At 42.4% G+C, this 24,426-nt stretch overlaps 1 protein-coding gene across 1 annotated transcript; it reads right to left on the reverse strand.

The window, feature by feature from the left end:
* Positions 1-20,274: 20,274 nt before the first annotated feature.
* Positions 20,275-23,150, reverse strand: LOC134859470 (protein FAM200A-like). The gene is made up of 2 exons (XM_063875979.1): positions 20,842-23,150; positions 20,275-20,703 (listed from the first exon to the last, which is right to left on the reverse strand). Exon 1 carries the CDS (start codon positions 22,924-22,926, stop codon positions 20,845-20,847), a length of 2,082 nt encoding a protein of 693 aa, XP_063732049.1. The 5' UTR covers positions 22,927-23,150; the 3' UTR covers positions 20,275-20,703; positions 20,842-20,844.
* Between the last annotated feature and the right edge of the window lie 1,276 nt (positions 23,151-24,426).

Here is a 24,426-nt window from a genome sequence, read left to right on the forward strand (position 1 = left end):
GGTGCGCTGCCAGAAGGGTGGCAGTGAACGCAGAGGGTCTCGACGGACCAGATTCAGGCGACAGAAGCTGGCTTTGGGGACATGGAGAGTCACCTCACTGGGGGGGAAGGAGCCAGAGATTGTGTGGGAGGTGGACCTCTACGCATAGCGTCGGCTCTGGAACCTTACTTCTTGATAGGGGGTGGACTCTATTCTTCTCCGGAGTTGGCAAAGGTGTGAGGCGCCGAGCGGGGGTGGGGATACCCCCAAGCCCTCGGTTGAGTGCCGCTTTGTTGGAGTTTACCCCAGTGGACGAGAAGGTCACCTCCCTACGCCTGCGGGTTATGGGGGGGGAAAACTCTGACTGTTGTGTGTGCTTATGCACCAAACAGCAGTTCAGAGTATTCGGCCTTCTTGGAGACCCTGAAAGAAGTCCTGTATGGGATCCTGAAGGGGACTCCTTAGTCTTGCTGGGAGATTTCAACGCACACGTGGGCAATGATGGAGAAACTTGGAGGGGCGTGATTGGGAGGAACGGCCCCCCTGATCTGAACCGGAGTGGTGGTTTGTTACTCGAGTTCTGTGCTAGTCATGGATTGGCCATAACAAACACCATGTTCGAACATAAGGATGCTTATAAGTGTACGTGGTACCAGAGCACCCTAGGCAGAAGGTCCATGATCGATTTTGTTATCGTATCATCGGACCTGAGGCCGCATGTTTTGGACAATTGGGTGAAGAGAGAGGCGGAGTTGTCAACTGATCACCAACTGGTGGCGAGTTGGGTCGAGTGGCAGGGGAAGCCTCTGGACAGACCTGGTAAGCCCAAATGTGTAGTGTGGGTGAACTGGGAACGTCTGGAGGAATCTCAAGTCCAGGAGGCCTTCAACTCACACCTCCGGCAGAGCTTTTCAGGCATCCCTGTGGAGGCTGGGGACATTGAACCTGAGTGGGCGGTGTTAAAAGCCTCCATTGCCAAAGCTGCGGCGGGGAGCTGTGGTCTCAAGTTCTTAGGTGCCTCAAGGGGCGGTAACCCTCGAACCTCCTGGTGGACACCGGTGGTCAGGGAAGCCGTCCGACTGAAAAAAGAGGAGCTGGAGTATGAAGGGGGATCAACTTCAATCTCACAGGGGGGAGTCACTGAGGTAGTTAAACAGCTCCACAGTGGCAAAACCCCGGGGGTGGATGAGATCCGCCCAGAAATGCTGAAGGCTCTGGGTGTTGAGGGACTGTCATGGTTGACACGTCTCATCAACATTGCGTGGAAGTCGGAAACTACCGAAGGAGTGGCAGACCGGGGTGGTGGTTCCTCTTTTTAAAAAGGGGGATCAGAGGGTGTGTGCCAATTACAGAGGGATCACATTACTCAGCCTCCCCAGGAAAGTTTACTCTAAGGTGCTGGAAAGGAGAGTCTGGCCGATTGTCGAACCTCAGATTGTAGAGGAACAATGCGGTTTTCGTCCTGGTCGTGGAACGACGGACCAGCTTTTCACTCTCGCAAGGATCCTGGAGGGGGCCTGGGAGTACGCTCATCCGTTCTACATGTGATTTGTGGATTTGGAGAAGGCATATGACCGGGTTCCCAGGGAGATACTGTGGGAGGTGCTGTGGGAGTATGGGGTGAGGTGGTCTCTACTCAGGGCCATCCAATCTCTGTACTACCAAAGCGAGAGCTGTGTCCGGGTCCTCGGCAGCACGTCGGAACGATTACCGGGGAGGGTTGGCCTCAGGCTGGGACTCTCTATATTGGTTTATTTATTACTATATGTTACTTGTATTTATATTGTTTAAAGATTTAAGTTAATACTGTGTTCAATTTGGCCCTGGAAATAAAAGGGTATTGTTTCTTGACAACGTGTGTGCATTTTCATTTTTTTAATTACCGGTTCGAGAACTGTTTCGGCACCGGAACAGTTTCAAAAATACCGAGTAGGCACCGGTATCGGATAAAACCCAACCGATACCCAACCCTAGTCTGCAGTTCGGTGGACTAAGGATTGTGCCACTGCTCTTTGCAGATGATGTGGTCCTAATGGCTTCATTGGTCTGTGACCTTCAGCACTCACTGGATCGGTTCGTGGCCAAGTGTGAAGCGGCTGGGATGAAAATCAGCGCCTCCAAATCTGAGGCCATGGTTCTCAGCAGGAAACCGATGGACTGTCCACTCCAGGTAGGGAATGAAGCCTTACCCCAAGTGAAGGAGTTGAAGTAATGTCGGGGTCTTGCTCTTGAGTGAGGGAACAATGGAGCGTGACATGGGCCGGAGAATCGGAGCAGCGGGAGCGGTACTGCAGTCGCTTTACCGCACCGTTGTGACGTAAAGAGAGCTGAGCCACAAGGCAAAGCTCTCTCTCTACCGGGTAATTTCCGTTCCTACCCTCACCTATGGTCATGAAAGATGGGTCATGACCGAAAGAACGAGATCGCGGATACAAGCGGCCGAAATGGGATTTCTCCGCAGGGTGGCTGGCATCTCCCTTAGGGATAAGGTGAGAAGTTCAGTCATCCGGGAGGGACTCGGAGTAGAACCGCTGCTCCTTCGCGTTGAAAGGAGCCAGTTGAGGTGGTTCGGGCACCTAGTGAGGATGCCACCTGGGTGCCTCCCTAGGGAGGTGTTCCAGGCACGTCCAGCTGGGAAGAGACCGAGGGGTAGACCTAGGACCAGGTGGAGGGATTATATCTCTTCACTGACCTGAGAGCGCCTTGGAATCCCCCAGTCAGAGCTGGTTGATGTGGCCAAGGAAAGGAAAGTTTGGGGCTCTCTGCTGGAGCTGTTACCTCCGCGACCCTGATGGAAAAGCGGGAGAAGATGGATGGATGGATTATGTAAAATAAACATTAAAAAATATGGACAGTTGATTTGGTGATTTTTTAGCATAATGTACCCAAGGACATGTTGACTGCAGAGGTTGACCCCCGGATTTGCAGGTCAGCGTGACCCCCGTGCCACAGTATGTATTATTTTCTGTGTTAGGATATACTGATGCATAATATACATATAATAGGTATAAGTCATTGGTTAAAACAACAAAACAAGAAATATTCAGTTAAAATTATCTTTAATACAGAATGGGTTAAAAATATGAACTTAAAATATAGTATTAAAAGTCTATGTGTATGGAAAATAAACCAAAACTAAAGCGGGCCGGTTAACGGGATGGCAGGCTACTTTCAGTGAAGGGTGCTACCAAAGACACACCAAGTGCAGACCCTGCAGACAGGTCACTCCCAGTGCTCCCAGTGCCCTCCACCACAGCAAACAGTGAGGGTGATGAGCCCCCTAACGGCCTTGAGCTGCGTTTAAGTGCATTATCCAATACACATAGTTTCAAAGTAAAGGACCCACCAAAGTTAAATATCATTGAGTTGCTCCTCAGTTCTTCATGCAAATCCTCCTGTGCAGGGCTGCTCCTCTGTCAGCCTCTGGTGGTGAACCCCCCCGCTCCCCAGCTAAGACCAGGAGGACTCCTCGTGTGCAGGCTGCTCTGAGTAAAGCTCCTCCATTCAGATCAGACAGATCAGTTCTTCCATCCTGCTGGCCCTGGATCTGCCTGACTAACACACACACACACACACACACACACACACACACACACACACACACACACACACACACACACACACACACACACACACACACACACACACACACACACACACACACACACACAAACTAAAATGAAATAAAATCTACCTAAGCATCAAATTTAATAAAATACATAAACAAAACACCAAAGAATAATAAAAGGGCAAGCTGGCGATTGTTGTTACTTTTAGTTAATATATGCCTGGGATAACTTTGTGACAGTGCTAAGGGATGTTTAAGTGTTTTTTTTTTTTCAAACACTGCTACATGAAAGGTTTATTTGGGAGAAATTCTTCTCACACATTCTCACTAGCCCGATCCTTCCCCAGCCCTGACTGACAGGAGTTGCCATTAAAAAGATGCTGAAATTGTACAGGGAAGATGTGCCAAAATTCAAATATCATTTAATAATTTGGCACACAATTATATAAAGCAACAAAAGCTTAAGATAAAGTGTATTTATTTATTTTTTATTTAATATCATTTTAATGCTTGGTTAAAAAAACAACTGATAAAGGCCACTAATAGGAAGGCAATAGGTTGCTCGAGCCCACTTTGTGGTCTATCTGGACATGCCTAGCCTCCCCCCACACACACACACACACACCCACACAATCTCTCACAGGAAACGGATTCCTCCAGCGTGGCTTTCACGACCCCCTAGAGGCGCGTTCGCTCTCTGCAGCTGCCCCAGCCTCACGTAAACAGCCATTTGAAATTCATTATCCTCTTTTAATTGAGCCAAGCCTTCAAAGCTTTAAATGCCTTTCAACTGCTGCGAGTGTTTTCCCTTCCCGCCTCTCGCCTGCCCTTTAAGACTGTTGCCATCGGGCTCAGTCGGATTCAACAGTCGCTGCCAGAGAGCTGTTGTGTGGAGAGAAACTGGGTTATGAGGAGCCAGTTTGTGTGTGTGTGTGTGTGTTTGTGTGTGTGTGTGTGAGTGTGTGTGTGTGTGTGTTTGAGGAGGTCTGGTCTTCAGCTGCTTACTGTTACAGAGGGAGTTAGCATTGAAACTGGCAGGTGGCGGCTCCATCGCTGATTACAAGTGTGTGTTAGGAGAATGAAATACATGCAGTGGTGCTAGAAGTACTCAAATATTTTACATAAAAGTAAAAGTAGAAATACCACAGTGGGAAAATACTTTCTCCTACATTTAAAATCGTATTCAGGTAAAAGTACAAAAGTGTATTGGCATGAAAACACACTTAAAGGACCAAAAGTAAATACTTATTGTGTCGATGTTACGTTTCAGAATAGTATATTCATTGATTGGATTTTATTTTTTTACTTTTTATGCAATAATGTGTTCATCACAGCTTGTAATGGAACTTATGTTCTTTACTTTCTATAATACTGCTGGATATTTCACTTTATCACGGTGGATATATTTGTTTATTCATATTTTCTATTAGCTAATAATCTGACTCTGTAAAGCAATTAGTTTAGTCAAATAAAGGTAGTGGTGTAAAAAGTAAAATCAGCTTTTCCGAAGTACATATAGAGTAGCATAACATTAAAAATACTCAAGTATAGTACAAGTACCCCAACATCGTAAGTACAGTACTTGAGTAACTCTGCCTGTCAAATCCTCCAGGATACAGAAAACACTTTGTGTTTTGGCGAGAGCACTGCAAAAAGACCCTATAGTAATCGGGGATACACTCACTTGTCTCATTCATGTAGCAGCTAATAGGGATATTAACATGGAGGTTTCTCTGTATTCATGTACATGTCATATTCTGTATAGACAAGACATCGGGACAAGCCTCATAACCTGCATGCTTTTGAGCAGGTAAACAAAGAAATTGTAGAAAGACAGCCGAGAAACCTATGGAAAACTAGCCATTATTTGTTCATCTAGAACTAGCCATCAAGTACGAGCTAGCACTAACATCATCTTCACTTTTTATCAACATAACATGCAGACGGTTTTGCTGCCATGAAATAAAACTGTGTTGAAACTATGATATTTACATATCTTGCATGGGTAGGTTATCTCAGATAGGTATACATTATTTTAGAAGCTAATCCTAATTTGCAGCAGCTGTCTTGGAGTAGCTAACGTCGGTTAAATGCTGCTATTCCGACATACCTCTACTCCGACATTGATGTCTAATTGTCGGAGTAGCGGCACTTTACTTTTTTTTCAAACATTCCGCCATTCCGACATGGTGTGTTGGATCTGCATAGCTCCACTTAAGTGGAAGCATTCGGAGCTCATGGACGCTTCTCATAGCCCTCACGAATCGACCGCCACTGCTCCTCCAAGTCTCTCCATCGTCATCCCATCAGCTCCGGTCTACAGCTCCGCAGAATTGGGAGCAGCCTCGATGGCTTGCATAGCTTTAACTTTCTTTGAGCGACTCCCTTGCAGATCGGATGCAGGGCGATCGGACAACAACAAAATTGAGTGCCAACCAGTCAGTGCATCCATTACAACAATGGGCTATATTATATTATACAAAATAAACTGAATATGTTAAAAAAGTATATGTTAAAAAGACACACAAACTAAAATGAAAGAAAGACAATGCCCTGATGCGCCTGGGTAGACTGTTGGAATGGCGGTACTAAAATTGTGTCGGAAGAGGGGCATGTCGGAATAGAGGCATGTCGGAAGAGGGGTATGTCGTTATAGGGGGATGTTGGAATAGAGGTTGCACCCCGCTAACGTCATGGTGAATCCACATGGAGCTCATGTCAACACTGTTCGTAAAAGGTTGACCATTGCCCTCATCACCTCAGCTAAATCAGAAATACTTTGCGTTGGGCTGTTCTTGTTCTTTACCCCAACCATATCAGGATATTTCGGCGGCGGTACGTTTAGCTTCGTGAAATGAAGTTATGTTAGAAGGTATAGTTGCTAGCTGCTTATTCTGACCAGATATGATGAATAGCTTCTAGCTAGTGCTACATTGACTGTTCATGCTAGCATTGACCAAATGGACTGAGTGCAACTGCAAACAGTAAATAAAAGTGTTATACTTACTGCAGGTGAAACGGTTGACGACCGCCGTGATGGCACAGTTCCAGGTTTCAATATCAACTTTGATACAAAGCCTCTTGTATTCCCCAAAGTTCACAAGGTCATCTTCTCCAAAATGCAACTAACACAGGACTATGCTGGTACCATAGGGTTCTGGTATTCTTCCAAAAATAAACTGTAGCCATTTATCCCTCAAATCAACATTCTGGGGCAAGGCCTGCAGTGTAGAAGTTCTGTTCTGGCATGAAAAACAGGCCCGTTGCCATTATCGCGTCTGAAAAGCGGGTCTGCTAGTCACCGGATTTCGTTCTGCTGGTTCTGTCAAAAATTCTATGGGCGGTTACAAATGAAGTAGGAGCCATGAATAATAATTAAGCTTGGCTACGACACACTGACGGAGACTTCAGATTGGCCCATATCTTCCTCCTATTTTCTTTCATTGGCTATTGCATACAGCAGATAAGTTCCATAGTTTTCAAAAAGTTCACAAACTCATATTGACCTATCTTATGTCAAAAACAACAGGGAAAAACTTTTTTTAGTGGAAGGTCCACTTTGAAAAAAAGCACAGCATGAAAAAAGATCATTTTGTTAAATGATTTACTAACAGCCAGGGATATAGATCAATTAGTAATTGTTAATTTGTTTGTAAATATTATAAAATGGAGCAAGAGTGCATCACACAGCAGAGCTTGGAGAACAAATTATCCTTGTATTAAAAGAGGCTGGCTACCTGTACCACCGACCATGATGGACAGATAAAAAGGGAAGAACAAAAAATGTATAAACTAAATAAAGTGATACAGTGGAATTGGATAAAGTGACATTTTGTATTCAGGACGCAGTGTCTCCACTGTCCCTCTGACCTGAGGTAGATAAGTTAAACAGTCTGATGGCCACAGGAAGGAAGGACTTCCTTTGGCGTTCTGTCTTACACCGGGGGGAAATTATTCTGTTGCTGAAGGTGCTTCTCTACGAGGTTAGCACCTGGGGAATCCAAAAACCGAAAAACTGAAAAAAAACTAAATTGAAATATAATAATGAAATAATTAAAATAAATGAACTGGCATGTAGAGGGTTAGAATATAAAAATATATTGAATATTTAGTTGTTTTGAGCAAGTGAGAAGTTGTTTAAGAGCTTTATGAAAAGAAAAGTATAAACATTTTTTTAAATATGCATTTTTGCCACAAAGGTGTCCAAGAGGTAGTACATTTGAGGAGGGCACACGGTTAAAAGATCATGTATTTGGAGTGGGCTGATTTGACCACTCAACCTCGAATCACTGCCGCCACAGGACTGTCCTCACCTGCACTCTTATTCTGTAAACGGCAACTTCCGGTATAGCAGAATATGAGAAAACAAGCATTTTTTCGTTTCTGCTTTTTAGTGATTTTATTTCTTGTTTTTAGAAGTACAAAATGAAAATCATGCCCTTTTTTAAGTTTAACTAATAACTAAAAAACCATGATAAAGAAAAATGCCTTGTATTTCAATTTTAAAACCAAAATTAAATATCCACGCGGTTTTGGTTTTTGAATATCCTTTTGTGAAAAGACAATCCAATGACCAAAACATACACTGACCCACCTCTTCTCTCCGGACAGGAAACAGCTTTCTGATGGTCTCTGCTGCCCGCTGTGATTGTTTGGTTTACTGCTTCCAGACACATTGCCTTTAATGAATGGTTTAAACTCCTCCTCTCTTACCCAAATACGCCCCCCCCCCCCCCCCCCCCCCCCTTACAGGGATTACTTTAATCTGTAATCTGGCACACTTTGAGCCTCTGTCACTGAAATGCCATTTGACTGAATTAAGATGTATTCCTCAATTTGCAGGTTATGGGGCACTTTGATAATTGCAGCCGACTGCAGATCTGATAGTGTGTGTGATTGTGTGTGTGAACGTGGAGTGCAGACTTGCATGGTGGTGACCCGGCTCTCCCTGAGCTCCCAGGGGCCCAGCCTCACTCACCAGGTCAGGCAATCAAGACAATGGAGCTGCCATTAGGAATATTAATGAACTCCACCTTGAGGTCGCAGGGAGAGATTACCAACCCAACATATGTGCTGTGGTCCGGCCGGGACAGATGTTTCCACCCTGCACAAGAACTATCAAACAACACTTAGGAAATGAGACTTTTCCAGGCTTTTAAGTGCAAAAACATGATTGTGATATTTTCTAAATTAATCTTGACTTCAAGTTCTCCAGAACATCATTCAATTTGTCAGAGTAGAAACACTTTAAAGGATTTTGTAGGGACGTATGTTCCCACTCAAGGTAAAGTGTTGTTGGACTGTGCTCTGCTGGACACAAAAACAGAATATGCTTCACATTAAAAACGGAGAACCTTCTTCACATTATCATCACACCTCACAGGGCGAAGAACACAGGAGTTCTGTTGATCCTGAAACTATTATTGTCCTTTGCACTTCAAGTGTAGTTTCTAAGCAACCAAGATGCATCATCATCTGCACAAAAATAATAACCAGTGTGATATTCTGTGTGTTTGATAAGACCATATCTGGTGAAAATGACCTCTTTGCCTGTGTGTAAAACATTCTAAATGAAAACACTTTTAACAAACAAAGTTAGCGCACATATTTCAGAACCATCAAAATGACTGTTATTGGCTCATTCCCTATATACAGTGATTTGGATTTTTTTTTTTACAGAAGATATCCCAGCACAATAATTATATGAATCTTTCTCTTGGGATTTTATCATAGACGATTGATTGTCAAGGTGCTCACCGCTATTTCCATCGATAGCAATTTCCATCGATAGTGATTTCCAACAGTGCTAGGGTAAAAGCCACTTTCTCATAGATAAGCAGAAATACCAGCTCTAATGTACTGGTATGTTTACATATAATGTGTCTTGGTACCCGTACAGAACATTAAGCTATCTATTGTATAAGGGAAGTCATCCTCACAATGCCAGGAAAAACTGAAATTGAACATTTTTCTGCAAAATAAACCGTGTCAATGATCATATGACACCAGCTAAAGCCACCGAAAAACCTTCTGCACACAAATTAAGACACTTGGTTCCTTATTAATAAATGATGTTCAAGAAAACGTCTACTCTCAAACTAAGAATGTCAAATTAGAAAATTATGATTTCAGGCCTTGAGTAATTATGTAAATTTATTTGTTTTATTTAGTATATACACCGCAGCATTATACACTCTTGTTGTTGGTCCAGGATAAAATAACCTACATCTAAAGATCAAGACGTATTAGATTCAAGAAGTGCATCTACATTACATGTGTCGGACAACTGTAGGATGTATGGGGATGTACTTTGCATTTTCTAACATGCTCAGCCCAACACACACACACACACACACACACACACACACACACACACACACACACACACACACACACACACACACACACACACACACACACACACACACACACACACACACACACACACACACACACACACACACACACGTTGAGTATATACTGTATACTTTGTTTTTTAACGGAGGCAGCAGAATCAGGCACAAACATCCCCTCTGATCTCCATCGATGCCTAATCCACCATTACTATAATGAAAGCCATATAATGGAATCAGAGGGCGCTCTTCCTAAAAGGATCATGCCTGGATGACGGATTAATAAAGGAGCAGATAAAGAGGAGAATGAATGGGGAAATACATTCAATACAAACCAAAATAGATGGTTGTACTTATGTGGGTCAGCAATGGAATGAGACGGGTCCTGGTGATGAGCCTTAAACGGTTTAAGGGCCGCAGGCGGAGCTGTTTGGAGACATGACTCGATGTAGCTAAAGCTGACTCCATAACATCACAATCCGGATGATTACACACTCATACAATCAGCATAGTGTTAGCCTGAATCACCCCCCATGGCTTTCACAACATCCCTGTGAGTCTGATGTCTCCTTTTCATGTTCCTACATTTCCTCAGAGGGGCGTTTGGGGTTCCTTTTGCTAAAACAGTTTGAGAAACTACAATGGATGTTTTTTTTTCAAACAAATGTTAACCTGACTATGGCTGTTACCACTGCTCCTGATTTGTCTCTTCACAATGAGAAGACAGTTGGTTTCAAACTGAATTTTATTTAATTCAAATTCAATTCTTATTTCACTGTTATTTTATTCAACTGTTTTACTTCCTCCAGTCAGAGTTGGTATTAAGTGTTCTAATAAATCACAAAGCTTTGTGTTATTCTAGTTATTACCTTGGAAGGGGGAGAAAGAATTGTTTTTATTTTCTGTTAATTGTTGGTTTGTGAAGCACTTTGAGTTACCTTTGTTTATGAAACACATTTTGATATGTATTTATAATATAAATAATATAATAATTTATATAATATAAATAAAGGGATTACATAGCAATAGTAACAACAAAAAATATTCTTTTGAAATTAAAATGGAAAATATTAAAACTCAACATGTTTACAAAAGAGTATACATTTTGATTAGGGCTGGCCAAGTTTACACGTTACTGTCCCGTTAACGCATTAATAATCTAACGCTTACAATTATTTTATTGCATAATAACACATTTTTTTAGAAGAAAAAGGAGAAGGAACCAAATGTTATTGCACTTTTGTTCATATAGCAGTTCTTTAAAAAAAAAAGGGAGCTGTACACTACTTTGTGTTTATTATTGAATTGTGCGCATAACAATGTGATTGATCACAAAACTAACGCTCATGTGATTACACATTTTAATCGCTGCCCAGCCCTAATTTTTAGTTTATTATAAAAAGAAATACTGCTCTGATTTAGTTGCAAAGTTGCACATGGTGTACTTTAATTTGGTACAGCAAGGTATAAATGAGTGTAAGGTTAAATGTTGTGACTTACAAACTTTGGAATTGAAATTGTATTTCAGCTACATGGAAAAAAGATTTTATAACAAATGTATGAAAATGTGGTCGTGCTTGTCCCTGTGAACTGTAGAAATGGCGTCATTATATTCGGCCTTGCATTAGGAGCTTTCCTTCTTCCGCTGCACTCATAGTATGCTTCATGCATCTGCATAGAGATGGCTGCATTCACTGAAAAGAGTATATACATACATTATACATAAATCAATACACATGTAAAATGTACATCCACATCTCTGCCTGTGTATCCTTCATTGTGCAGCGGCTCTCCATCCTTGGCTTTAGTTTGGACTGATAGAGTCAGCCTTGCTAACAGCCCTTAATTGCAGCAACTAGTGTGCGATAGCGGCGATGGGCCCATTACATTGTTAAGTGGCAATGCGCCTTACCAGGAGACAATAGCAGCAGCATAGCCAGGTTAATCAGCAGGAAAAAATATAGAGAAGGGATGCCAATAAATACAGCAAGTGCCAGGAGTCACTGTTCAGACATTTCTAACAATTGTGTGCTATTTATCTGCCATAATTGTAATGTTTTTCTCAGTGAACATGGCTTACCATATTACTATGGTAATCCCCAATTACTGGCAGAAGCCGCACGGTGTGTGTGTGTGTGTGTGTGTGTGTGTGTGTGTGTGTGTGTGTGTGTGTGTGTGTGTGTGTGTGTGTGTGTGTGTGTGTGTGTGTGTGTGTGTGTGTGTGTGTGTGTGTGAGTCTCACACATAAACACAGGGAGGTGAGGTGTGCTGTTTTTTTCATGGTTGTGTGGAGAGGAGAGCCAATTAGCGAGCATCCAGATGCTGTTTAACTAATCCCTGCTCTGGAGGAGAGCACACACACACACACACACACACACACACACACACACACACACACACACACACACACACACACACACACACACACACACACACGTATACTATGAGCAATCAAGCTTTCACAAAGCATCATCACACATGGTGGTAAACATCTCCCATGTTTTTTAATGTCCACAAAATATATCAGTTTAAGCAGCATTGCATGTGGCAGTACTCTAGCTGCCTTGCTCAAACACAGATTTTTAACATAAAACAATTACATTTGTTGACAATAAATGTTACTAAAGTTAACATTTCAGGTTTTCCATTTATGAGTCCAATGTAAATGTATGAAATGCAACAGGTAAGTGTATCTGGGCGTTCTCCTCTGTGTTGTTTAGATTTGAACACCGTTTGGAAGAGGTCGAAAGATTGAGCCAGAGCTCAGCCTGGACCTCACAGGTTCTGGTGATTTATTTTTATTTGTTAAAAACAAGCTTTGTTTATTTGCTTTTTCTTGCATCTGGAAACAGTTTACATGCAAAGTCCATGCCTCCTATATTGGAAAATGGCATAGTGTTCCTCAAAACTGTTGGTTACTCCCCAGGAGGATGGAGCTATGAATGTGATTTAAATCGTATGTACGCCTTTCAATTCCTCCTTTACTGTCAGTCATGACTGACTATGACACACACACACACACACACACACACACACACACACACACACACACACACACACACACACACACACACACACACACACACACACACACACACACACAATAAGTGATCTGAATTTCTTCTGACAGGCTGATATGTTAAGGGGACTATCTTACATTCATACAGAATATGTTTTTTGTCGAGCTTCACATTGTCTTAAATTCTAAACTATTTTCATGCCTACTCTCAGAACATTCAGGGTGAAGCAGTGACAAAATCATTATCTGTCATGGTCAACAGATTGGATGAGACTAGGGGACTGACTTGGGACCCCTCTGTGCCCCCCCCCCCCTCAAAAAGTAAAGTGTATAATATTACGATTTATTGGATATAGTGCTGGCCCGATATGCAGAACTTTTGTAACTCTGTCAGACCCCTTAGTGTAGTACACCGCCACTGGCCGGCTGAAGCACGCAGGACAACATCAACACTTGTTCTCTCCGACCAGAGGCTGTTTCTTTTTTACATCAAGTAAGCTCCAAGCCTAGATGCTGAGAGACTAGAAAACGCAGGATGTTGTTGCTTTGATGTGAAACAAGAGGAAAACTCCGCCTGGGATTCAGAAACCCAGAAGGACAGCAGAGATTGAACTGTTCAATATATTCAGTGTTGCAGCAAATACTGATTATGTGATTTCATTTAATTCTTTTTACGTGTACATAGAATCCTACATATACTTGGTCACTTTCAACATTCAATGCATAATTTAGCTTATTCTATTTATTTATTTTTAAATACATTTTTATTTATATACAAATATTATTATAATTATTTATTTACTTTACCCACATTACTTATAGACTGGTCTAGCAACAAAACCTGTACCATTTGACTCAAATGTAAACAACTCTCTTTCAATTAGCAACATTTTTTTGTTTTGTTATTATTATTTTGTCTTATGTTTTATAATATGCTGCATTTTTGGAGAAGCTCGGGACCTAAGATTTTCATTGCAATAACTGCACTGTAGTTACAGTGCACATGATAATAAAAACCCTTGAAATACTGTAAATGAAAATAATAACTACTGAAAGAAAGAACTGCCACTTAAAGTTATTGAGCAGAATACCTGTACAGATAAAAATACCAACTAGTGTATTTTATTTTTATTTTCTGCAATAACTTCTTATGTCTCACTGCCCCACTCATAAAATAACTGGCCCCAGCCTGGCCCGCCCCCAGTAAATTGGTGTGGAGCTGCCACTGGTTGAGAGCAGGAACACTGGAATTGACTGTAGAATACAAGAAGCTCTGATCAAGCACAGAGCTCACCTCCTTGGTGCTGATGTTCATAATATGAGATCTGATTGTTTTTCAGAATTCACCAGACAGACGTGCAGCACACAGCTGCTTCTCTGAGCTTTTCAATAAGAATTATCATGGAGGCAAAGCAGCCAGAGCAAAGGTGTGTTTAATCAGACATGAAGCAAAGGACCCGTGACCCTGGCCTTTAAACAGAAGCTCTTCACTGTTCTGATAACTGGTAACCCTGCATTTGTAATTCAAAAAACAATGAGCAAAACAAAGTAATTTATTATGTTATGACTTCATTCTTCAAATATATTAACACATTTCTTGCATAATTATGACTTAATTAGCTAAAAAGTCAGATTCATTTTTGTAACAGAGGTGTGAAACGGTGGAATTGCATTGACGTGTACTGTATGTTTCATCCTTTTCACTGATGACGCTGCAGTTTTAAAACAGGCTGTGTGTGTTTTCCTGTGGCCTACACCTCGGACATTTGGACCTTGGATCCAGAAGCGCAAACGCATGGTAGCTCTGAAGCTGCGTGCACAGCTGTAGTTGGTGGACATTAAAAGCAAATGAAGCAGCAGTTTATTTAGGGGTGGAGTCTGTGGATAACATTAGATGTTGTTTAGTTTATGGAGACATTTGATAAATTCTTACAACATTTGATGCAATTGCACGTTAGCTTGATAACAATGACATACACATAGTGATTTGATAATAAAACTGTAGGTCGACACATCTTTTCTTGGTGTACTAGAACAACTCCACTCAGCCCTTTTAGTAAGCCCTTCTCAACAACTGTTCTTCATTCTTCAATCCCGCAGCTTCAGGTTTCATCCCATCACAACAACTGACTTATTTACATAAAATGCGATCAACACTGACGCTCAGTGTTGACCAGCAAGGTCTCCTGGTAATCACAGAAAGTGATCAAGTGGAGCAGATGTTATGCTAATGCCGGCAGTCTGTCAGTTAGCCTGATTGACGGGGGCCTGTCATTATAATGGAGGGACCAGCCATTACAATTACAATTGCTAAAAGCTTGACTTGGAATAAGCAGCATATGGGAAAAGTAATAATCCACCAGAGGATATTGTTGAAAGTGAACAAAATCACTTTCAAATTTCTCAGGGTCAGGAGAGGACCACTTTATTTTCAGTTTAATGAATATATGTAGAGGCAATGGGTCACCTGGCAGCAGACACAAGTATAGTGTAGAGTGACTTAGAATTAATATAATTCTGACATATTGTAAAATAATGATAATAACAGCAGCTATTTAAGGTCAGAGGCTGGACGGAATAGTCTTAAAAAAAAGGTTTTTTAAGTCGTTGGATCATGAGGCAGCAGGCTTTATGTTATGAATATGGCAAAACATTTTATGGGAAAATTCGATCAGAGTGGAATTGACCAACCATAATGGGGCAGGCAGATGCATTGCAGGAATCTAGCTGATAGTACTCTGCAACTTCACCACCAGCTATAGACCCTTTCACATCGTCACTTGACACAAGAAGAAACTATTACATTTTTACTTTTCAGGCTTTAAGAATGTGCAAGCTCATATCAGTGTTATGGAATATTTAGCTTAGGGATTTAACCTTTGACACAGTTCATAACTTTCTCCTTCCTCTGTGTCTATTTCCCATGGCATAGTTCTTTGGCCTTCAGGTTGCTGTAATCTCCCTTAAGGAGGGGCAGCTTGGGCGCTTTGTTGATGCCACTCTATGACCGAGCACAAGCTGACATGAGATTTGAGATGAGTTTATTGTTTAGGGACATCTAGAAGCCCTTCTTATCTGGAACGTAGGTTCCCTGACGCACATTCTTTTCCATGTATGACAGCGTTTGTTATATTTACGATCCATATTTGTTTAGTCTTGCTAATGAGGAATGTTGATTATTCACTCTGAACTGGTTAAAACCTTATATTGTAGTAGAGATCTTCATGATTGGTCGGGCAACCGCTCTGTCAACTCGTGGCTGCAGCAAATGTCTTGTCAGTTCTCCAGCCGTTAACTTCATAATGAACCTTCAGTGTTTGCCATCAAAGTTCCAGCTCTCACCGTGTCTCTCTGAGTTTCATCTCCATTGCTCCAGAAGTTTCCATCACAAAAAGAACCACACAATACATTATAATGTACTTTTAAACCAGTCAATTCACACTGATGCATTGATACAGGAACAGGTACCCTATGTGGAACATGTTTGGAACCTTTTTGGATCTGTGGAACCTACTGCTGAAATGAATTCAGCAAGTGCAAGGTACCTAATGCCATTCAACTTAATCCTCCTCATTTTTTGAAGAAAGATGAAGTGAGTGAACCTGTTGCATTGGCAGTAATTATTTTTTAAATCCCTGGAATGACAGACAGCCGTTAAACTCATCCATCAATGCTTCAACAACTCTGTATATGACAGTTACCACAAACCCTCCTGAAACGTGTGTGGGCTCCTCCTCTCAAACATTCCCCAGGGTTTAACAGTGGGGGATTTATAAAGCAATTTTTACAATTACTGAACAACTTGAGGAAACATGAGCAGCATTTACTAAAAGCTGCATTTACCAAACACTGCAAATAAAAAACGCTGCAAAAAGCTCCAACACAACGGAAACCAGGGGACTAACGAGTGACGCACACAACTGGGCAGGAGCGCTGCTCTAGTGGTAAACACTGAGAAGTGTTTCAGAAATATGGCTGGATGTGGTTTGGAACATAATATGGCGTTTAATCACAGCAGTAGCTGAGTTTCTCCGTTAGAAACTTCTCTCTTCAGACACAGAGCTGCATGCGCACCAAAGGGGCGTCGCCAGCTTCAGCACATTTGCATGAAAGGGAAAGTCACAGAATCAGCACTTAGAAAACGGGTCTGAAACAGAGGGATATCAGACCCATAATATATTTGTGACGTTCAGGATTGTAACGTTTTCTGTTTCCGTTAAGGGTCCCCTATTATGCAAAATGCAATTTTGATATGTTTTATACCAGTGGTTCTCAACTGGTGGGTCGTGACCCAAAAGTGGGTCGCAGTCCCATTTTGAGTGGGTCGCAGATAAGCAAGTGTGTGTAGGCTGTCTTTCATTTGACCCACAGAACAATGGGGGCTATCTAACGTTATCCATAATTTAAAGTAATTCACAAAGCTTCTCCTCTCTCTCTTCTCTCTGTGAGGAGCAGCAAGTTCAGCTGTCAGAACAAAGCAACAAAAGATAAATGGCATTAAATATTAATAAAATGCCAGGTAATACTTGATGTATAATTTATTTCGGGTTAAAATGTGTTGTAACTGCGTTACTGAGAATTGTAACGGGTATTACCCAAATTTCACAAGTAATGTGTTACCTTACTGCGTTACAGCAAAAAGTAATGCATTACTGTAACTCTGTTACGTTTGTAACGCGTTACACCCAACTCTGTTTACATTAAACTCCAGGAAACGTCCCGCCCATGTGACACGTACCAACCTATCGTCCCCCATATACTGTCCGCAGCACCTCTGTCTGTGTGTGTTCAGCAGGATGTCTGCAGGAGGGACTTAGAGAGTGGCGGCTGGCCAATAGAGGGCGCTAGGGCGCCGCCCCACCACTCACCTCTCACCACATTTCCTTGAATAAGACATAAACATTTTTTTTAAAAATGAAATAATAAAATAAAAATATTTCGAAGTATATGTATATATTTTTTAGATGTGCAAGATAAATATTTCATAGTTAATGATGAGTTGTTGTTTCGTTCGTTGACATTGTCTGATTGTTGACGTATTTCCGCCCTGGGGCGCAGGAATCTTTGCCTAAAAGTTGCACATGCGCAGTAGCTCCTCTTCAATACAAGAGATAGGACGATGTTGGGGCGCACCTCTCCTGCGCCCCGAGCTGAATGCAGCTGGATTTGGCGGCGGGGCTTACGTCAAAGCCTTCTGTCATAAAGTATGTGTATTGTCCATGTTATATATGATATATATTATTTAAATATATAGATATAGAGATATATCTAGAGATAGATATAGACAGTGTTCGAACTATGCCGAGGGGGTGCGCTTGTTCTTGCGCTTGACTCAGAGCACGGATCTCGAAAACACTATTTTAGAGACCCCCCAACATTTCCCAAATCATGTTTTCGGGGGGTCTCGTGTCAGTTTCAGGGGGTCTCGGATCCCCCGAGTCCCCCCGTAGTTCGGACATTGGATATAGAGATATATAGATAGATAGATATTTATTATATACAGTGGGACAAAAAAGTATTTAGTCAGCCACCAATTGTGCAAGTTCTCCCATTTAAAAAGATGAGAGAGGCCTGTAATTTTTATCATAGGTACACTTCAACTATGAGAGACAAAATGAGAAAACAAAATCCAGAAAATCACATTGTAGGATTTTTAAAGAATTTATTTTCAAACTATTGTGGAAAATAAGTATTTGGTCAATAACAAAAGTTCATCTCAATACTTTGTTATATACCCTTTGTTGGCAATGACAGAGGTCAAACGTTTTCTGTAAGTCTTCACAAGGTTTCCACACACTGTTGCTGGTATTTTGGCCCATTCCTCCATGCAGATCTCCTCTAAAGCAGTGATGTTTTGGGGCTGTCGCTGGGCAACACGGACTTTCAACTCCCTCCAAAGATTTTCTATGGGGTTGAGATCTGGAGACTGGCTAGGCCACTCCAGGACCTTGAAATGCTTCTTACGAAGCCACTCCTTCGTTGTCCTGGCGGTGTGTTTGGGATCATTGTCATGCTGAAAGACCCAGCCACGCTTCATCTTCAGTGCCCTTGCTGATGGAAGGAGGTTTTCACTCAAAATCTCACGATACATGGCCCCATTCATTCTTTCCTTTACACGGATCAGTCGTCCTGGTCCCTTTGCAGAAAAACAGCCCCAAAGCATGATGTTTCCACCCCCATGCTTCACAGTAGGTATGGTGTTCTTTGGATGCAACTCTGCATTCTTTCTCCTCCAAACACGACGAGTTGAGTTTTTACCAAAAAGTTCTATTTTGGTTTCATCTGACCATATGACATTCTCCCAATCCTCTTCTGGATCATCCAAATGCCCTCTAGCAAACTTCAGACGGGCCTGGACATGTACTGGCTTAAGCAGGGGGACACGTCTGGAACTGCAGGATTTAAGTCCCTGGCGGCGTAGTGTGTTACTGATGGTAGCCTCTGTTACTTTGGTCCCAGCTCTCTGCAGGTCATTCACTAGGTCCCCCCGTGTGGTTCTGGGATTTTTGCTCAACGTTCTTGTGATCATTTTGACCCCACGGGGTGAGATCTTGCGTGGAGCCCCAGATCGAGGGAGATTAGCAGTGGTCTTGTATGTCTTCCATTTTCTAATAATTGCTCCCACAGTTGATTTCTTCACACCAAGCTGCTTACCTATTGCAGATTCAGTTTTCCCAGCCTGGTGCAGGTCTACAATTTAGTCTCTGGTCTCCTTTGACAGCTCTTTGGTCTTGGCCATAGTGGAGTTTGGAGTATGACTGTTTGAGGTTGTGGACAGGTGTCTTTTATACTGATAACGAGTTCAAAAAGGTGCCATAAATACAGGTAACGAGTGGAGGACAGAGGAGCCTCTTAAAGAAGAAGTTACAGGTCTGTGAGAGCCAGAAATCTTGCTTGTTTGTAGGTGACCAAATACTTATTTTACCGAGGAATTTACCAATTAATTCATTAAAAATCCTACAATGTGATTTTCTGGATTTTTTTTTCTCATTCTGTCTCTCATAGTTGAGGTATACCTATGATGAAAATTACAGGCCTCTCTCATCTTTTTAAATGGGAGAACTTGCACAATTGGTGGCTGACTAAATACTTTTTTGCCCCACTGTATGTATATTGGCCCTCTGTATAGTAATATAGCAAGTCTGTATATTTGTTCATACTACATCTGTTTATACTATGCTAATTATTCCCACCTCTTTATACTGCCCTTATTTTTACATAATCACTCTTAACTGCATATACTGTACATACTCTATATATCGCACTTGTTTCTCTTTGCACTTCTATCTATCCATCTATAATGTTGTTTTTGTTGTTTTCATGTATGTAAATACACTCGTTTGATACCTTAGTACAGGGGTTTTCAACTGGTTTTGTCCCAGGGACCACCATTCGGACTAGAAAGCAATCCGCGGCCCACTGATGTGCCTGCGCGTGCGCGTGTGTATTTGGTGTTACATGCATAGCTCAATGCATGAAACATGAAAGAGAGGCCACGCAGATTTTATAATAATAAAAGTAGATTTATTAAATTAAATTAAATTAAAGATTATTTTAAAGAAAGAATAAAGAATAATAAAGTGTTGTGCAATTCAGTATTGGGAAAAGTAACTAAAAATGTCATGCAAAGTCAGTCTAGGTGTGTGACAAAACAACAACGGAGAACAAAAATCCAACAACACCGGAGAACCAAAATCCAACAAATGAAGACCAAGGCAGCCTCAACTGCTGGCTGGTCAGGGCTTTTATAACCCAGCCAGGACAGACCTGTCACCAATCACCTGCTGTAGAGACAGAGAGATTGAGAAAAGCAGAGAGAGATTGAGAAAAGCAGGGAGAGAGAACAGGCTTACCATTAACACAGGGCGGGGCCTAAACCCGCCAGGGTCGTAACAGTGAAAACATGGGAGAATTAGGCCTACCTGTCAGTGTGATATCTGGGCGTGGTGAAGTCCACACAGCCTGTCTATTCGTGGCGAAATGGTAGACAGAGACAGTCTCATGTCATTCTCTGGATCAAGCCTAGCCCTGTACTTATTCTTTAAGTACGCCAGTGTAGAAAAACCACTCTCACACAGGTATGTGGTTGGAAAGGGCAAAAGACACCTCATTGCTTTTGCAGCAAGCTGTGGAAATTCTGTCTGGCAACTTATCCAGAATTTAACAAGGGGCTGTGTGTCGTACATATGCCTCCTGACAGAGTCTGTGGACATCTCAATCAGCTTATCCTCTTCCACAGCCGTCAGACTTGACCCTACTGATGCATCGTCACTGAATGGGAGCAGGATCCACTTGCTGTCACGGCGCCACTCTTCCGAATCAGTGAAGTACTTTGCGAATTGACGCACAAGCTTCCTCAAATGCTCACATATAGTGTCGTTGATGTCAGTGCTGTCAGGGTATTCCTCAACTGAAGGAAACATCGCCAAGTTATTGCTCTCCACTCGTTCGATCCACTTTGACATTTTTTTCACAAATGCGTCGAGCTTCTCGTAGAGCTGCATGACGTTTGCATCTCTCCCTTGCATGGAGCTGTTCAACTTGTTCAGCTCTGCAAAAACATCTGTGAGGTACGCCAGCTTAGTTAACCAGTAACTATCGTTGAAATTGGAAGCCAGATCAGAATGCTTCTCGCACAAGAACTCGTAGATAGCTCCGCGTAGTTCAAACACACGGGCGAGCACAGCGCCGCGAGACAGCCAACGCACCTCTGAATGATAAAGGAGAGAGCTGTGTTCACTTCCCAAGTCATGGCATAGGGATGAAAACAGGCGTGTATTCAATGCGTTTCGTTTTATGAAGTTGACCGTCTTGACAACGACATCAAACACACCACTGAGCTCAACACTGAGATCTTTGGAGGCGAGAGCCTCTCTATGAATCAGGCAGTGTGTCCAAATTACCCCCGGAGCCACCCTCCTTACATGCGCAAACAGTCCAGTCTTGCTGCCACTCATGGCTCGGGCCCCATCGCTGCATAATGCAACGCACCTCTGCCACGAGATATAGTGCTCCGTGAAAAAATCGTCCAGTGCTTTAAATATTTCTACACCGGTAGTTCGCCCGGGCAGTGGTTTGCAAAAAAGAAATTCCTCGCACATAGTGCCACTGTCCTCGTATCGCACAAATGTTAACAGTTGCGCATCATTAGTAACATCTGTCGTCTCGTCGATTTGAAGGGAAAACAGAACTGTCTGAAGTTTTGCCATCAGCTGGTCTTTGACATCATTTGCCATTTCCCCAATTCGTCTTCCGATTGTGTTGTCTGACAACGGAATAGTTTTTAATTTGTTGGCACATTCTTCGCTTACCATAGCTCTGCACATATCTATGGCTGCTGGCAATATAAGCTGCTCTGCAATGGTATGGGGCTTCTTACTTTTTGCAACCCTGAGAGCGACCAGATACGATGCTTTCAGTGCGTTTTCATTTATTTTTGCACTCTTCCTCATGGTAGCCTGCTGTCCTTTGAAATCACGCAACATCTGTTGCATGTACTCAACGGGTTTGGCCTTCAAGTGGACGTGATGCGTCTCCATATGCCGCGTAAGTTTCGACGGCTTCATAGCTTCATTACAGAGAATTGTTGAACATACGAAACACAGTGGTACCTCCTCTCCTGCTCTGTCTGTCGTCACTGTGAATCCATATTTAACATATTCCTCATTGTATTTTCTTTTTCGTCTTTTTTGCGAAGTTGACGCTTCGGAAGCCTGTCCTTGCCCTATCGTGGCGGCCTGTCCCTCTGTCGTGGCAGCCTGACCCTCTGTCATGGCAGCCTGTCCCTCTGGCACTTTCCTCACTACAAAACGATCCATTGGTGCTAGATATATAGCTAGACTAGTACATATGTAACAAATGTTTGCTGTACTACAACCTATCTTAAAATACTCTCGTCGGCTATGCTTATAAATGTGTGTCAACTTTGCTCGCAAGACTGTACGTAATGAATAATAAGTGAGGTTAGCGACGCAACTCATTACCATTAGCGAATCACAGGCTACCATAGACTGGATAGGCGCAAGGCTACATTCTGTCAGCTTGAATTTCCTTTATATTATTTTAAACATATTTTTCACGATATGTAACGGTATTCTGGAAATGTGTTGAAATATCAAAGCGAATTTATATTAAAAAAAAACAATGGTGAACTGATCAACATAGGCTCTTGTCACGGACCACATGCAATGCCGCCGCGGACCACCAGGGGTCCGCGGACCACCGGTTGAAAACCCCTGCCTTAGTATGTATGCATGCTTTTTTTTATGGTAGGCCTATAGCCCCCCCTGGAGAAAACTCCACCAGCCGCCACTGGACTTAGAGTTGTTGTATAATACATATAATGTCTGTTCTAGTGGTAAACACTGAGAAGTGTTTCAGAAATAATGCTGGATGTGGTTTGGAACATAATAATCACGGCAGCGTTTAGCTGAGTTTCTCCCGGTAGAAAACTCTCTTCACAGGAGAGATCATGACGCTCCAAAGGGGCGTGGCCAGCAGCAGCTCCAAAGAAGCGTGGCCAGCAGCAGCTCCAAAGGGGCGTGGCCAGCAGCAGCTAGTTCATTTAAACTAAGCTACAGTCACAGAATCAGCGCTTCAGGAACAGGGCTGAAATAGAGGGGGGTGAAGCATGCTACAATTCGCCTTATCAAAGCCCGTCTACGGAAAGCCCCTTCACTCTCTATTCACCCCCATTGTACCGAATTTGGCTGCAGTTCACCTAGGGGGCGATCGCGGGCGAGTGCAGAATACATGGACCCCTATGGAGCTAGGCGGCTAGCTACATCATTCTCCTAGCATATCGTCTACAAAATCCAAAATACTACTGTGGTTTCCGAGAGGTCGACAGGGATTTTTCGTCAAAAGTGGAATAATCTGGGGGTCATAGCCTTTTGTTTTCTTACAGGTTGGGCAGTTGCGACCCAGGTTCTGCTAGCATCTGGCTAATGAAAGCCGATTGGTCAATGAAGAACTCACGACTGGTTACGACCGAAGAATACGCTTTGTGGTACCTGTCCACAGAATATCAACAACGCTCTTAAGGTGCCAACCGCCGTTAAAAGAGAAGAAGAAGAAAGCTCTTAAGGAGGACTCTGAAAGGACATTACAATCGAACTTTTTTATTTGATTATGGTCAACTTTGGATGTACTGATCCTACCACACACATACATTGTATTGTAAAAATAAATTTGAAAGTTAACTGATTACGAGCATGTGTTTGTTTTCTTACCTTGAGCGTATGTTCGATATTGCTATATTGCTACCTTAAGGATAAATCCCGCTTTCTAGAACATTAAACATTAAACATTCCGTAAAAAAAAGTTGATTAAGATAAAGATGCCGCGTCAGTGTGCTGCAATTAATTGCAAAAATTCTCAAAAAGGACTGTCCTATTTCAGCTTATAATCAATAATAATAATATATAATCAGTCAATATTAAAAGTTCTCTGGTCCCACGGAGCCAAATCAGCTGCGATCGTATGCAGCTGTTGCTGCGAGGGAAAGG

Source organism: Eleginops maclovinus, chromosome 23 (genome assembly GCF_036324505.1).
Source record: "Eleginops maclovinus isolate JMC-PN-2008 ecotype Puerto Natales chromosome 23, JC_Emac_rtc_rv5, whole genome shotgun sequence".
Classification (NCBI taxonomy): Eukaryota; Metazoa; Chordata; class Actinopteri; order Perciformes; family Eleginopidae; genus Eleginops; species Eleginops maclovinus.